The following is a 17,316-nucleotide window of genomic DNA, read 5'->3' as shown; positions in this document are numbered from 1 at the left end:
ACTTTATTTTGCTACTGATATTTTATCTGCCCACAAAGTCAAATAGGGACAGTGGCAGGACTGGAGTGGATTGTGCAGTCTACATCCAGCATCCCATTCTGGCACGGGGTTTCTCCCAGTCCCCACTATTTCTGGGGGCAGTTTCTGCATTTCCTGCCTGGTTGAATGCTGCAGTGCTGTTCTGGAGGTCAGAGGAGCTGCCACATAGACATTCAGTTGCAGAGACAGGAATAATACGCAATCCCCACCTGGGAGAAGCAACCCACAGGAACTGAGAGGAACCAATATTTCATTCATATTAGATCCGATCTCCCAAAGCGAATACCACTTTTCGTATCCTTGAATTTTTCAGAATTACAGTACTAGTAAATAATACAATGCTTTAGAAAAAGCCCCCACAGATTTTAGACCAAGAGTGTTCTTAGGATATGTCTCCTTTGTGCCATGAAGAATGAGGGGCCTTGTTTGCAGAAACTCACACAGCAGAAGTGACTCTTAGGCATGTATTGCTGGCTATGATTCTCTTTAGAACTCATATAACCCCTATTTTAAAACAGCTGCTTTGGGTGGCAGTTCATTTCCAGGCCCAGTTTAAGGTGTTAATACTATGTTTAAACCCCTAAATGACTTAGGCCCCTAATACCTGAAAGACTACCTCAGGCATCCCCAAACTGCGGCCCTCCAGATGTTTTAGCCTACAACTCCCATGATCCCTAGCTATCAGGACCAGCGGTCGGGGAAGGTGGGAATTGTAGTCCAAAACATCTGGAGGGCTGATGCCTGGACTACCTCTTTCCCTACAGTCCCTCCTGGGTGTTAAGAACAGCAGAGGAGGCCCTATTGGTTCCACCTCCTTCAGAGGTTTTTTTTTGGGGGGGGGTGTCCTGGGAGAAGACATTCTCTGGCAGCTGTGTGTGTCTGCCGCCTTCATCACACAGTTTTGGGTGAATGCTGAAGATACATCTCTTTACGCTATCTGTAATTTAACTGTTTTTAATATTGAATTTTAAATTGTTGCAACCTGATCTGGGACCTGATGGTGAAGGGCAGGTAATACATTGAAAAAATAATAAGATTGTCTGATTAGAATGGCGGCAATTATAGATATTCGAAACCCTCAGAATTTGAAGCATGGGGAAGCAAAAATTTTATAATTTGGCATAATATTTGGTTTAATAGATATATATTTGTATAATTTGGAATAATTGGTTTGATATGATTGATTTGTAAGTGAAAATCTAATAAAAATTGATTTTAAAAAAAGAAGAAAAAAATAAGATTGTCGCCGCCATCATCATCATCATCATCATCATCTCATTTTGTGCTTTTCAGGAATGATGTTACCAAATCAGAAGCTTTTGTTGGTCCACGCACTGCTAAAAGATGTGGCCGTAGAGCTCAGAAGAACATCTGCTTGTCTCCGACAGATCCTTATTCAGGGATGCTCACCACAGGTACTGGCAGGTTTCCCATCCCTCTTGTCAGACTTCACATTGATATGAGGCTGGCTGCTTCACTGCCAGAAGCAGAGGGGTGGCTTCTGGAAAAATAGGGTATAAAAATGTCTGAATGCAGTAACAAAGTATTGTTCAAATTCCCTGGCCACCGTCAACAATGGCCTGGTGCATACAGCCGTAGGCATCACCTGGTTTCTCATCACTTGAGCGCTATTGACATTATTATTATTATTATTATTATTATTATTATTATTATTATTATTATTAGATCCCGTCCATCTAGCCACTCTGGGCTGCTTACAGCACATATAAAAACATAGTAAAACATGTTTACATGTTTACTCCCATGTAGAGTGCTCACATCTAGCAGCAGAGCAGGACCATGCTTCTAATAAAGGGTCCTGATGCAAATGAAACATTCAACCACTCATGCATGCATAAGGACTCCACGCATCGAGAACAGGACTTGAAGCACAGCCCCTCTCCTGTTGCTACATGTTAGTGTCCTCCATGTGAGCGAACACATGAACAGGGCCTTGATTGCTCAATGATCTGGCGACTTGGTGTGTGCTGTGTTTCGAAAAAAGCATGGTCATGAAAAGTTATATGGAAATTCTAGGTACAGAGTTTGATACACGGGGGCTTATTCATGTAAGTCGCCATTTGATGCTGAAGTCAGCATGCGAGGGACACAAATTATTTATTTACCTATTTTAATAATTTATACAGCACTTAATACTGCCGTTTCTAAGTGGTGTACACGAGGGATACAAGAGGTACACCAAAAGGTAGGCACACTTAATGCCTTCATAACAAGAAACACTGTGCCTTTCTTTCTAATGAATTGCTGCAAATCAGGGCCTAAGTAGACCTTTGACTGTACTACAGCCCTAAGATCAGAGATAAGCCTCTGCTGCCGCCTTTAACTATCCTTTTACTGGCAGAGGCGAATCTCCAGTCCTAGTGCTAATCTCCACAGCACTAAGACTGGAGATAAGCCCCCTGCTTGCTCTTTAGTAATACTGTAAAAGGCAGCAACAGTGGCTTATCTCTAACCTTAGCACTGTGCAGTCAGGTGACTGACAGGTAGGTGGCCACACCCACTTATCAAAATAGCCCACGAGGCTGGGCTACTTCTAGGAACTACAAGGAACTGCCTCCAGCCCACATCTCCAAAGTAATGTCAAGTAAAAGAAACACCTGACATGATATCATCACTTTCTGCATTCTCCCACTACTACTGCTTTCAAGGGTGGGGGAATGCTGGGTGTCACACCATGCAAGTCTCTTACCAGGGAGACACATGGGGCAGACATCAATCAGTGGCAACCACTCAGTCCATGTAACATCTAGTTAGGCCCTGAGGCATCATTCAAACAAGCCTGGAAATAGCTTGAAAGCCCATTTCTGATCTGTGAGCCAACAACAGGCCAGGGCTCTCCCATGTTACAGTTTTCAACACAACAGCGGCAGTGTTAAGAAAGTACACTCACACATGGAAACCTATCAGAAGTGGTCGTGGCTATTTTCCAGGCAGAGGTCCTGTCTGTGTTGCAGCACAGAGCATATTATTCTAAGGCAGGGGTGGCCAACTCCCAAGAGACTGCGATCCACCCCCTTTGGGGGGGGGGTTCAGGTCAAAGTTGTAGAAAACCATTATGCGGAGGGAGGGAGGGAGAGAGAGAGAGCATTGCCTTCCTTTGTGGGCTGGAGTGGGCAATGCCACAGGGTCAAGGAGGAATAACAAACAAATAGACCTGCCTTATTTGTGCTAAAATGAAGGAGTGAAGGTTTGCCATGCCATCCACCTGTCTGCTGGCACTACAGAAGTCCTCCCTATCCGCTGAACTACAGGCAGGAGGAGACACTGCATGATTTCATCTCCGGCTTCTCCCTTTCCCCCATTGCATCCAGGTGTCTGTGTGGAAACTGACAGCCAGTGGACAGCTGAGATCGACCAACTACAGCAGCTTATTGACAAACTGGAATGTAAGGTGGGCCAACAGATGGAACTGGTAGTAATAATACATGGTGGAGATTCTGTGTAGAACAGAGATGCATTTTCCCAAGAACCTGGCTGCTTCCCAGGGCATTTGGATCTGGTCCAAAATACAACTTAATTCACTTTAACATCACCTTCTGTTGGGGCAGTTCAGGTTCTCCCTAGACATATCTGACTGAATTCTCTATCCTTCGACCAGGGAATCTTTGAGCATAAAACCCTATAATCAGGCATTACTTTCCCAGCCTCTCAAAGTCAACTTGCCTACCGGCAAGAGTTTAGAAAATTTGACACCCCCCCCCCCAATTAGGCCCCACCTTTGTACCTTTTCTTAGTAGATTATGCTTTAAACCCATCTTTAAGCTAGTTTTAAACTGTCACAATTACCAGTCAAGGGACCCTAAGATATGTAGTTATAGTAAGAGGGGGAAGTACAGAAGCCAAGTGTCAATAGAAATATTGCAACCTTCCTTATAAGGTTTATTGCATTAACCAAAGCAACCGATATTAACCAACCAAGTCTGAAATGTAAATGGCTTATGTATGCTGGGCCTCATTTTGTGACTCTGATGTGTTTCAAATATATGTACATGCAATGCCTGCCTAATACATTATGAGTTGGAGATCTAGATATTGCTCCTGGTTGTGGAAGAGGGTAGGTGACTCCTGGCCACCCCCCTGTAACCCGCACCACCACCTCCCACACTGTTTCAGAGGGTTGGGTGAACCCTGGAGGACCGAGTGAATTGGCAAATGTTGCCTCCCTCCACCTCCCAGCAGAATCCCTCTGTTGCCTCACAAAGGCTGAAAGGAGCCTTTCTGTCTGTGGGAGGTGTAGTCTGGATCCAACCAGAGTCTGTTCAATGTACAGCATCATATATATTTCAAAACAAAGTGGCAGTAAAAATCCTAAATAAAGTTCTGTCCTTAAACAAAATGGTTTTCTTCCCAGGGTGAAGACAAAGGAATAAAAGTTTTTATAGAATTGTTTATGGTGCTAGGAGTCCCTTGTCTAAAGAATGTATAAATAATGCTTTACACTTCAGAGGGAGGTGACACATTCTCACAGCTTATATTAAGGTCCATATTCTTTCTGCTGAAATTGAACCTAGCCAAAATCCTAGAATGAAACAGGGAACTAAGGAGTATCTTTAGGGTGTTTACTGTGAAATATTCCAGAACGGTAGCTATGTTAACCTGCTGCAAAAAAAAGGGGGGGGGAGGTCTTGTGGTATCTTAAAGCATAGCTGTCAAGTTTTCCCTTTTCTCACGAGGAAGCCTATTCAGCATAAGGGAATTTCCCTTTAAAAAAGGGAGAATTTGACAGCTATGCTTAAAGACTAACAAATTCATTATGGCATAAGCTCAGCGAAGTCAACCGTTGTCCACAAAAGTTTATGCCACACAATACATTAATGCATATATTAACATGTCAGAAAATTTTGTTCTTTCCACTTTCCAATCTTTCTGGAAAAGGACCATATCTTAGTAGCAGGACATCTGCTTTGCATGCAGAAGGTGCCAGGTACAATCCCCAGCATCTACAGGTATGTCTCCTACCTGAAATCCCAGACAGCTGCTGCCAGTCAGTGTACACTACTGAGTGAGATGGGCCAGTGGCCTGACTCAGTATAAGGCAGGCTTCCTAGGCTCCTATGACATAGGTTCCTATATACCATTTGACTCACTTCCTCGGGTTTTTTTACCGTTCCGCCTATGAAAGAAGACGGGACTTCTCTGCTGATGAGATAATGAAATTTCATCCTCATTACCTTGGAGCTGATTCATATATGCATGCTCATCATTTGCAGCTGAAAGTGTGAACTGCCTCTGTTGAAAATCATTGTGTCCAGAGATAGGAAGGTTCTGCCTATGGTGTGTGGTCTCTTAAGAGAGTTCCATACGTATGAAATACCATCTGATGTTACCCTGATCAAGTAATTCCTACACATTACACTCATTCGTAACACATTCCATGAGACATCAAATAGCCAACTGCTAAAACTCCCACTGGTTTATGTCTGGATACCAATAAAAATGGCTGGTTTTGCTTCTGGGAAGAGCTCAAATGCACACAGGCAAGACCCTAAAGGGAGTGGGATTCCAAATCTGAAGAGCCCTGTTCTTAGTCTGTCGTGCTTCTTCTCATATATTACATTGCATCAGGCCAACCTACCGGGTTTTTTTGCTCTGACATACTTCTATGCAGTTTTCTTTCCTAAAAGAATAAAGTTTAGGGGTACTCTCATATTGACTCAAGAAACCCATTTTATTGTTCAAACCGGGGAAAATAGATACCGTAAATGGACAAAAGTACAAAGATTCACAAAATGTTTAGGGGTATGCATACCCCTATGTACCCCCAGAAAGAAAGCACTGCTTCTATGACAGCCAAGTCTTGGTTTGTAACAACTGTGAATGCTGGCAAAAAAGGGCAGTCATTAAATCAATGATACATTTCACACTTTGACATTCATTTTCCTCCTTTTGCAATAATTGTGCATTTCTGTCTATTCAGAGTCCAAGGCTGGAACCTCTGAAAGATGATGTGGTCTGCAAAGGAAGAGATTCTTCTGTAAGTTTAATTGTGACTGTTCCATTTATTTGATAATCAAAATGAGCAAATCCTTCAGCCAATGTGCTTGGGATACTATTAATATACTGGTGGCTTCCCTAAGACACCTGTCTACCTCTGCCGCTGCCCGCCTCTGCCGCTCGCAAGAGATCAGAGCCTGCATTCGGGAGAAACACAGCGTAGCACTGTGTCTCTACCCAACCCTCCTATCCCTGCTCTTGCGAGGGGCAGAGGCAGGCAGCTACAGAGGTGGATAAGGCAATGGAGAAGCAGGTGAAAGGAGACCTTTTGGGTGCTCTTTCTCTGCCCCGCCCCCGCCTCTGATGGTCTCAAGAGATCAGAGCCTGCATTTGGGAGAGGCACAGCATAGCACTTTGTCTCTCCCGACCACAGGCTCCAATCCCTGCTCTTGCTAGTGGCAGAGGCGGGGGGGGGGGGGTCGGCCAAGTGGCCAAAAGGAGCACCCCCGCCTCTGCAGCTGCCCACCTCTGCCACTAGCAAGAGCAGGGATCGGAGCCTGCAGTTGGGAAAGGCACTGGCTCGGCAGCAGAGGCATCCCTCTGCTCGGATTGCAGCGGCAGCTGAGGGTTCCCGCTGCTGGAGCCATTGCATCCGCTCCATAGGACGCACAGAGATTTCCCCTTACTCTTGAGGAGGAAAAAAGTGTGTCCTACTGAAGGAAAAATATGGTAGGTTGGCACAATTACAGTGGATTAAAGCATCCTGTTGCTTCAGTACAACAAATTCTCTTTAAGAGATAAATAAATGGGCTTTTTGCCTTTAGGATAGTGATGGTGAAATGTATTGGAAAGCATGGGAATGAACAAATGAGTAATGGGGAGACATTGAAATGCCCCACAAACAAATCAGGATGGATGCAGGGTAAATACTCATTGAAGGGTATTGTCTCTGCAACCAAACCAGAACAAAAGTGTAATAAATACCAAAAACAATCCCACCTCCATGTAAGTTGCATGCAAGCAAATCAGGATGAATCCTCAATAAATGGGTTTTCTGGAGGAACCCAACAAAAATTGCAGAAGCCATAGTGTGTCTTTAAATGAACAGTTTTTCGCATTAGTTTTGGACTAAAACCATACCTAAAGTGAGTAAGTCATCTCCCAGGAACAATTGTGATGTTCCAAGAACTTTGCCCACTTTGCATTTCTCATTCATGGAGCTTAATCAATGTATGATCACAGGAAGGTCCCCAAAACATCTGCCATACCCTTTGCACAAAGGACAGGTAAAAGAAAGGAAAGGAGGGATGGATGGATGAGCCAAATGCATGCTAAAAAGTTTTCTGTGCCAGTTAGAAATATGCTACATATGATGGGGAGCTATAGTGCACTATCAATGCTTCTGGGATCTCTTATTATCTGCATGCTCTGGATCAAGACTACAGGAGGGCACCATACTAGGGATGGTTGCCTCTTAAGCAATAATACACACATCTTCCTGATCTATCTTTCTCTCTGTTTGTCACTGGCTTCTTCCATAAAGTTGCCAAATCAATATACAGTGGTACCTCGACTTACGAAGACGATTCGTTCCGCAGCCGTCTTCGTAAGTCGAAGTGCTGCTTTTGCGCATATGCAAAGCGCGATTTCATACTTCTGCGCATGCGCCGACCCTGCGCGCCGCTTTGTGCAGGCACAGAATGCACACGCAGGGCGAAATGACTTCCGGGGTTGTCGACTTCGGAAGTCGACATCAAATCGAAATCGAATCGTTCGGTTGTTGAGGTACCACTGTAAGTGGGTGTTGCAGAACCTGTTTGGAAGTGCGTGTTTCTAAGTGGAAATGCAGTCCTTAGATACAAAGGGCTGCCTTTGATCATAGTGATATTGCATGTAGCATACTGCTGGAACTGGCTCTATCGCCCCTCACCATCTCTCTTCCCCCTCCTGCCTCTGCCACTTTCTGCAGCACATCCTGGTGGCACAAAGACAGATCTCAGTGGCAGACAGTGGATTAGAGGCATTCCGCCAAGCTCTCCAATCCTACACAGAAATCACAGCCGGACAGAGCAGCTGCCTACAGTAAGTCTTCCAGAGTTTGACTTTCATAGGCTGTTTGGATGAGAAATGTTGTGAAGAACAGCAATTGTGGCTTTTGTCGAATTCTCCATCTTCAGGCTGTTAATTTTAACTCACTCCCCCAAACCGCTTGGTGGTATTATTTAGAACAAAGATACAGGGTGGCTTTATAGTTAATCCTGGAGGGGGGGGGAAATATATGAACTAAATTGCCGACCTAACATCCCCCATAAAGTAGATGAATGCTGCACTACAAGATACAGACTCATTACAGGGAAATATTATTACTCTTTTTCTGTGCAGATGGCAAAACAAACAGAAGCACAGAAAGAAAACTGCACACTCAGATGATTGTGAATGCAGACTCTGCCCCCCTTTCCTAGTTCTGTAATCATTTTTCCTGTTGGAAAATGCATTAAGTAATTGGAAATGTATTAGTAACTGCCTGTATTTTACTTCCAAATACTGGGAAAAAACAAAAGCATTCATCATTGAAACAGTGAGGAAGGAAGAGTCAGCAGATTAAGTTACTGAATTAATGAACATACAGTAATAATAATAATAATAATAAATTTGGGAAGGTATTAGCATTAATCAATTATCTTCGTGGGAAAGTTGGCACAATTTCATTATTTGCTGGACTTGGTCGTGTGATGGCAGTTTTTCAAGGCAGGATATGGTCTGAAGGAGCATGACACTACAGTATGACCTTGCTAGGTCTGAAACTATAGGAGAACCAAAACACAGCCATCTTTCAGAAGTTACTGTACAAACTTTTCTCTGCAGTTCTCCAACCAAATAATGTTTGGAGAAATGAATATATTTGGGGGAAAGCATGCATAGAAATGAATATGTATAGTGAAAATAACAGGTAGTTGCTAGCAAAAATGTGTATATTAGCCAAAACCGCATACAAAAAATATGTTTATTAGGAGAAAGGCACATCTAAAATGCTGAAGCATTTTAATGAGGATTTTAAAAAATGAAATTTGCAAAATGCTACAGAAATGGGGAGAACCAAATCTAAGATTGGAAAAAATGAGAAACTGGGAGATCTGAAATCAACAAATCCTTTGCTCCCCAATCATCAGCATCCTCCAAAACATTAGGCTGATTTATGTGTGCCGTGACCTCATCACAGCCACCCACGTTGCACATCATTGGCCACTCCCACTGGCAGGAAAACAACATGGGTAACTATGCCTTAAGACTTACAAGAGAGTGGAAGGAAACTTAACACAGGGCTAGTATTTTTGCCAGCAAGTATACCATCCAGTTCCACTCAGAAAAGGTTCTGTGAACAGGTCCTATTTAGTAGAGTTTGAGGCTACGTATCAATTCTTGTGAGTGAAGAATATCGGCATGTCCAGCAATTTCATTAAAGTCAAGGTGATGTGGAATGTCAAAGTATCAGATAAAAAATTCAATGTCTGCTAGTCTGCCGAATGGAGGCTGTGCAAAAAAATGGGGCCATCACAACAAGCCAAATGATCCTTTGAATAGCACTGGCAGTTCTTAAACATCTTTGTGAAGATGGTTCAAGAGCGAGGCTGGCTGTGAAACTTGGGATCCCATTTATATACAGTAGACTATACACTGACATGTAGCGATAACATTTTCCCTCATGGCCTGTCTTCTTTTCCCGTAGTGTGTCTGCCCACAAACTGTCGAGCGATGCCTGCTTCATCCTCTATGAGTTTTGGCAAGATGTGGCTTCATGGAGAAGGTTGGTGACTCCTGACAATTCATGCAGTATTTGTGGGGAGACGGAGTGGTGGGGGGAGGCCTCAACGCTGATGTCCAGTACTCAGGGATGATGGGAGTTGTAGTTCAGCAACATCTGAAAGGCAATAATATCTCCTAATATCTCCTAATAGATATAGATATAGATATAGATATAGATATAGATATAGATATAGATATAGATATAGATATAGATATAGATATAGATATAGATATAGATATAGATAGATACCGCCCCAACTCCTCCTGTTTCTTTGCAGCCACCTGCAATCAAACTACAGCAAGAAGTTTCAGCATGCCATCACTGACTTATTGGACTCTCCAGAACTTTTGACCACCATGCTCTTTCCAGGTTGAGTACTGATCAATGCAGATTTGCAATTTTCTTTCCACCATTTTATTGCTTTTTTTTAAAAGTGCATCAGACCTAGAGATGGGAAGGCCTAGGGGGACGGGACGGAAAAAGCTGCTTTGGAAAAGGGGGGGAAACTGCTTTCCCCCCCAAAAAAATTGTTTACGTTTTTCCCCCCAGGCCTTCCCATCTCTAATCAGTCCTCTTAACATTACTGTACATTAGAAACAGGTCACATAGTGTGTCTCTATTCTAATGAGGATTTTAAAAAATGAAATTTTTGTTCCATACATCATGGTCCTTAGAATAAGTTGGAGTTATTCTTGCAAAAGAAATACTTAAATTTTTTTAGACTAAATTGTAGCCCAGTCTGTCTGTTTGAGCAGGGCTGGTCCAAGCCATTTTGGCACCTGAGTTAGTCCCCATAATGGTGCCTTGCCCTCTGCACCAGGGAAGAAGGGGTCAGGGAAGATCTATATCAGGAACAAATGGGGTGGGGAAAGAAAGATAGACATTGGGTTCTCCTGCCCCCAGTGGACCCTGCTGCCTAGGGTGGTCACCTCACCATGCCTCATGGGTGGGCCGGTCCTGCCTTTGAGTTTTGTGAACCCCTTGTTTTTGTTTCCTCAGCTTGCTGGTGGATCATGAACAATAACTGATCTCCCCATGGCATTCCCTCAAGGCAGCCAGCATGTGGATGGAGCAAGCATTCTCTTTGAAAGACAGCCTTCCCTCCAGGGTTGTCCTCCCACCCTCTTCATTGTTGCTTTTCTCATCTATATTAATGTGGAATGCTTTTACCTTCTTTCCTTCTGCAGCTTTGGGAATGGGGCAGCACTTTGGAATGCACCCTGCAATCCTTCCTGAGCGTTGTTTTCCTGCCACCTCCTACCATTTTAACCTTAGGAGTTTCACCCAGAATAATGTCATGGCCTTGCTAGCCCCTTTGGATTGTTGGTGCTACAACAGTCGGTTTATCCGGCATAGCATGATGTACCTCCACTGTCGGAGGCAGTACGGCTATGAATTCCTATTGCCGGGAATCTCAGGTAGAAAGAGTGCCGTTGCACTTAGGTCCTACTTGTGGGGCTTCCCATAGGAATCTGATTGCCCGCCCACCACATGAACATGGGCCTTTGGCCCATCTAGCAAGCTCTGAGCATGGTGCCACAAAGGGAACACAATTCATACAGATTGTTGTGGAGATGTGAGGCTATAACTCTTGAGGTGCAAGGCCAATATTGGAGCTGTATATTGTCATCCCACAAAGCTCTGGAGATTAATTAATGAGAAGACAGATCACTTTTTAGGTCAGCTATAACCAGCGCTTTCCTGCCCTGTGACTGAGGTCATTGCAGAGTGCTTAGGAAACTTTGATCAAGGAGGGTAAAATTAGAAGATTCTCCAGTAAGGATCAATGTTTTGCATTAGGGGCTGTGTGCATTTTGTGATCCTGCAGAATCTGAGAGATCTACACTGGCTCCCAGTATGTTTCCGAGCACAATTCAAAGTGTTGGTACTGACCTTTAAAGCCCTAAATGGCCTCGGTCCTGTATACCTGAAGGAGCGTCTCCACCCCCACCATTCTGGCGGTTCCCTCGTTGCGAGAAGCCAAGTTGCAGGGAACCAGACAGAGGGGCTTCTCGGTAGTAGCACCCGCCCTGTGGAACGCCCTCCCAGCAGATGTCAAGGCAATAAGTAACTATTTTACTTTTAGAAGACAACTGAAGGCGGCCCTGTTTAGGGAAGTTTTTAATGTTTGACGCTGTACTGTTTTTATTATTCGGTTGGAAGCCGCCCAGAGTGGCTGGGGAAACCCAGCCAGATGGGTGGGGTATAAATAATAAATAATAATAATAATAATCCCCACCCATCTGGCTGAGTCTCCCCAGACACTCTGGGCGGCTCCAAATCGAATATTAAAACAATGCAGCATTAAATATTAAAAAATAATAATAATAAGTGAAACAACAACAACAATTATACATACATACATCCTAGTCTGACCTCTGAGAACTACCGTAGGTGCCATATCTGCAATGTTCGGTTCAAGTTAAATGGCAGCTCCTGACCTTTTCCAAATCTGCCTTACTTGTTAATGTGATTTTTCTGAGCATCACTTCCTCAATTTATTGATGCATTTATAGTACCCTTGACAGTGTATTCCCTACTAACAAGCTTAAAGAAAGGTGGTTCAGCTGCTAGTGCTAAAGAAGGAACGTCTGAGAGGCAAATAGGTCATAATTAGCATCAGAGCCAGAATAGACAATGCCATCTATGGTATCACAGTACCATGAATAGCTGACAGAGGAAATTTTGCCCTCTTGTTTTCTTTGCTTCAATATACGGTAGACATTTGGGTCAGAATCTCACCAATATACATGCAGCAAAAGAGTATGACCAGTGCTATTTTTCTTGGGGGGAAATTGTGCCGGAACTCAGCATGAACTCCTCCTTTGTTCTCCTAAAATGGCAATGGTGCCCACCTGAGAGGTGCCAGAACTGAGTTCTGGTGAGTTCCGGCTGAAAAAGCCCTGAGTGTGACTAAGGGAGCTGTGATCCTACAAACGCTTATCCAAGAGAAAGTCCCATTGAACTCCATAGGAATTACTTCTGCATATACATGAATAGAATTGCACTGTTAGGCTGTAGTCTTATGCATATTTTCCTGGAGAAAGCCCCAATAGGGTTTCAGTAAACATGTTGAATTGAACTCTTAATCCTGAAAAGGGATATCCACTGGGGTGCCCTCCAGATGTTGTGAACTACAACTCTCATCAGCCCCAGCTAGCATGGCCAATGGTCAGGGATGATGGGAGTAGTCCCCAGCATTGTGATTGGGGGGGGGACACCCACCAGATTGGCTATCCCTGATCTAAAACTAGCTTCAACTACCTTTTTGGCTTTGAGAATATTCTCAAAGAAACATAGGAATATAGATGAGCATCACCAACATAATTTTAAGTATCCTCCTAAAAATAGAAAACTTGGTGAAAACAGTGTCTCTTTGTGGGTGGGTGTGTTAATTTTATGTATTTACTGAATTTCAAGATTGCTCTTCTTTATCCATAGCAATCACAAGGCCATTTCCCACCAATTTCTCCAACAATCTTAACACACATGGTCAATAATAAAAGCACATTTTCATCTCAAAACACAGCAGTGTAGAGTAATAAGCCAGGGTTTTGAACAACTAAATTACCCTCCATCAAAAAACACTCAATACTGTCTTTTCACATTGGTTTTTCGGGTGCCTTGCAAGACTGCAAATAATATAAAACATAACAAAAAGAGAGAGAAGGAAAAAAAACCCACCATAAAGCAAGAATTAAAAGTATCATAGAACCAGCTCAGTTTTTAAAAAGCTGACATTTGAAACATGGTCCTGAAATGTCTGTCCTTCACACATCATCTTATTAAAATCTGCAAAGAATGACCGCTCCCCACATTAAATGGGGGGCAACTTTTGCATGGTCATCCCTGGATCCCAGGTAGTTCGGACAGGCTGCATCCTCCCCAGGCTGGATACCTGGGGTCTCCGCCTACCCCAGCCAATCGTCCAATCCCACCTGGGGAGGCATTGCAAGGGGATCAGCCAGGTAAGGGGAGGGACCATACAACCCACACAACAGAAGGTGAATCTTACCTTTGCAAAGGTGAAGGGGTTGCTCAAATGGGTGTGGCATATGGCTGTACTGTGATGTATGCTTTGTCCCTAAGCAGTGGTGCATTGATGGTGGCTGCTGCCCCTGGGCAGAAGAAATTTGCTCCACCCATTCAATAATAAATCCTACATGTCTACTCAGAAATAATTCCTGCTAGATGGCATGAGGTTTGCTCTCAGGGCTGTCTTAAACATGTCGGGCGCCCGGGCGCCGTGGTGCGATGATTGCTCCGGCGCCCCACCCCGCCCCGTTTCTCACCGCGGCAGGCGGGCGCAGCCCCACGGCACACCCCTGGCGGCCCGATGCCCTGATGCTTGCCTTAGAGCTGGCCCTGTTTGCTCTCATATAAAAGGTAAAGGTAAAGGGACCCCTGACAATTAAGTCCACTCACAGGTAAGTGGGGCTATAACTGTGTTGAATCCTAAATAGGGTCAATCTGGGTTGGCTTCCTCCTCCACGCAGCTTTGGGGGCAGGAGACTGAAGCAGACTGCCTGATAAACACAATAATCCTATTCTCTCTCTCTCTCTCTCTCTCTCTCTCTCTCTCTCTCTCTCTCTCTCACACACACACACACACACACACCCCTCTCCCCCCCACCAACTCAACAGTGTTGCAGCTTGGATGGAAATAATCTACTGGAGTTTCAAGGCAAATTTTTAAAACCATTTGGGCTTTGGGAAAGGGAGTGTGTAACTTGCTTTATTTTATTTTGGGGGAAATGAATAAAAATTACCTCATTAACAAGAGACAAGCTTTCTAGAAGGCACAGGTGTGTGTGTGCTGGCAAGTGAAACTATGGGGCATGATCCAGACAAAGATAATCAACTTTAAAGCCCTATTGAATTGAATGGTATGCGAAAAATGCTTAATTTTGGCTGGATCATGTCCTGTGATTTATACCATGGGACAAAGATAACTGAAACTTCAGTCTATTCAGCATAGTGGACATCAAAAAGGGAGGGAAATAATCAGGGGGAGGGTAGATATTTATTTTCTCTGATGGGGCTGGTCCTTCATGCTGCTCCATGCTATTCTCTAGGGGGTCAGCAAACCTTTTCAGCAGGGGGCTGGTCCACTGTCCCTCAGAGCTTGTGGGGGGCTGGACCATATTTTGAAGAAGAAAAATGAACAAATTCCTATGCCCCACAAATAATCCAGAGATGCATTTTAAATAAAAGGACACATTCTACTCATGTGAAAACATGCTGATTCCTGGACCGTCCGCATGCTGGATTGAGAAGGCAGTTGGGCCAGATCCGGCCCCCTGGCCTTAGTTTGCCTCCCCATGCCATAGCTGCCAAGTTATCCCCTTTTTAAAGGGATTTTCCATTATGCTGAATAGGCTTCCTTGCGAGAAAAGGGAAAACTTGGCAGCTATGCCCCATGCTCTAGGTCTTACTTCTAAGTAGACATGCAAATGATCTGGCTACTCTCTTACAATCTGCAGTACCATGTGGGGAATAATTGTGACCTACTTTACCAGGGTGCTGTAACAAGGTAAGAGCCTGAGATGAAGTGTGTGGAGCATTAGAAATGATATGTAAACATAGAAAGCATCGCCTTCCTAGAGAAGAGAAACAAAGTCTGACCTGTCAGCTCAAAAGCATGGGGGAAAGGAGAAAGGCCAGGCCTGCTGCTGCCATGTAGAAGCTTCCTCCTGCATGTCATCTCTCAAATTGAAGCAGTTTAGCTCACATGTGCAGTGGCTGCTCAGCATAAAAAAGCCCAACATGGAATGACACCATGCTTTGATGGTGTTTCCTGCTTGGCAGGGGGTTGGACTGGATGGCCCTTGTGGTCTCTTCCAACTCTATGATTCTATGAATCTCAGGTAATTTATGTCACCCAGTCAGTGCATGCAAGCTGAATTGCAATTGTTCCTATTCAGGAGCCTGTGGTGCAAATCTTCCCATGAATCCCAAACCAACTAGCCTAGGAGCAGGGTGGTCTGCCAGACAATGATCCAAACAAACACGGCTTCTTCAAATTTGCCGCCCTGTGCAACTGCCTGGTTTCCCCTCCTGCAAATACGTTTCTGTCCTTAAGGGGGAAAAAATGATTCGCAGAAAGCCCTCCTGCCCCTCTCTTGTGGTTCCAGATGGCAGGCCACTGCCAACAGGCAGCTTAGCAAAATTTATTCTGCTGTGAATAAAATGAACCTGAAACAAAAGCAACAACAACAAAGAAGAACAGAAAATTGCACGCTTTTAAAATCAAGACATTGATTTCTCTGAAGTGGCACTTTGCCATCTGTAGCGCGTTCCATGTTCTGTGAATAATTTTTCCAGTAAAATAAGGAGTCGTTTTCAAAACGAGAGAGGGAGAGAGAGAGAAGCAGCTTCGTTTATTTTACTAATGCCTGGTTATTTAGTATTCCTTTTGTGTATATTCAAGGCTCTGCCTGTATTCAGTAACTGACACATGGCTGTGTTATCCAGTTTTCCTTATCTCTTAATAAACAATTCCACACTCCTGGACTGGATTGGTTGAGTTTTAAGTCTGCCTCCTCTGATGAATTTTCCTAAATGGATTTGGGTGAATGACCAAAGCTAATGAGAGTGCAGGTTCCCTGATGGAACTCTTCAGAATAAGGCCACTCAGAAACACTTATTCTCTTATAAATAAAGTGAACCTTAACACGCATACAAAAACCTAAAAAACCAAGGGAAAGCATAAAATAGCGAGCCGGGGGGGGGGGCATGCGGAATCAAGGCATTGATTTCTCTGAAGTGGCACTTTGATGCTTTGCCATCTGTATTTTCTCTATAAATGTGCCTTTGCATTCAATGTTTTTTTATTATAAAAAAATACATATTTTTAGCAGGTTCGTTTTGAAATGTCTTGTTTATTTGAACATTTAGGGGGAAAGAACCCAGGGTAGTCTTCTTTAGTAGTGGAATTTGAAGGAAGGCTTTGATAACTACAGAAGCTGGGTATTCAGTACAGGATAAGAAGCTAATCCTTAGATGATATGATGGGATACTTCAATGGATCGTGAGGGCATTGCTTGTGGGTTGCCTGGGTGCCAGTAATGGATGTGAAAGATTACAGGAGCAGATGTCAGTGGATCTTCAACGACACTGGGGCATATTTCATTATCAGCTCTAGTAAGCAAAATATCTGAGAACTCTACTGGCGGTGCTTTCACGAGGTGCCAACATTTCTACTGGCTACTACTGATTCTTGCTCTCTCATAGCAGAGTTAGCACATCAGCGATTGCGTCAGGCCCATTAAAACTTGGTTAGATTTACATCTGCCACCACCCACCTTTAAACAAACGTTCCCCACAAAAATACTTAGGCTGGACTAAATCACAGGCAGCTAGCTTTGCAAACAAGTGAATATTTTACTCACAGCGTTACAGCAAACATCTGTTGGCAGTAAAATGAAGATGAAAAGGGTTCCAAACAACTTTTAAAAAGAAAATAATTTGGTTTCTTTACAAAACCAATCTTGCAATCTTCAGGTTAGCAAAGATGC

General features: G+C 43.8%; 1 protein-coding gene across 1 annotated transcript in view; it reads left to right on the top strand.

Annotated features, from left to right (window-relative positions):
* NECAB3 (N-terminal EF-hand calcium binding protein 3) overlaps positions 1-16,312 on the top strand; it is an 89,450-nt gene extending 73,138 nt beyond the window's left edge. Inside the window, exons 7-13 of the mRNA XM_035122948.3 lie at positions 1,333-1,454; positions 3,372-3,451; positions 5,978-6,034; positions 7,964-8,076; positions 9,722-9,799; positions 10,077-10,168; positions 10,799-16,312. Coding sequence (XP_034978839.2) covers positions 1,333-1,454; positions 3,372-3,451; positions 5,978-6,034; positions 7,964-8,076; positions 9,722-9,799; positions 10,077-10,168; positions 10,799-10,827 — 571 coding nt within the window. The 3' untranslated portion in view covers positions 10,828-16,312. The remainder of the gene's footprint in view (positions 1-1,332; positions 1,455-3,371; positions 3,452-5,977; positions 6,035-7,963; positions 8,077-9,721; positions 9,800-10,076; positions 10,169-10,798) is intronic.
* The last annotated feature ends 1,004 nt before the right edge of the window (positions 16,313-17,316 follow it).

The sequence above is a fragment of the Zootoca vivipara genome, chromosome 7 (genome assembly GCF_965207765.1).
Source record: "Zootoca vivipara chromosome 7, rZooViv2.hap1.1, whole genome shotgun sequence".
NCBI classification, from domain to species: domain Eukaryota; kingdom Metazoa; phylum Chordata; class Lepidosauria; order Squamata; family Lacertidae; genus Zootoca; species Zootoca vivipara.
Note: the sequence above shows the minus strand (reverse complement) of the source record. Positions and strands in the feature narration are given on the sequence as shown.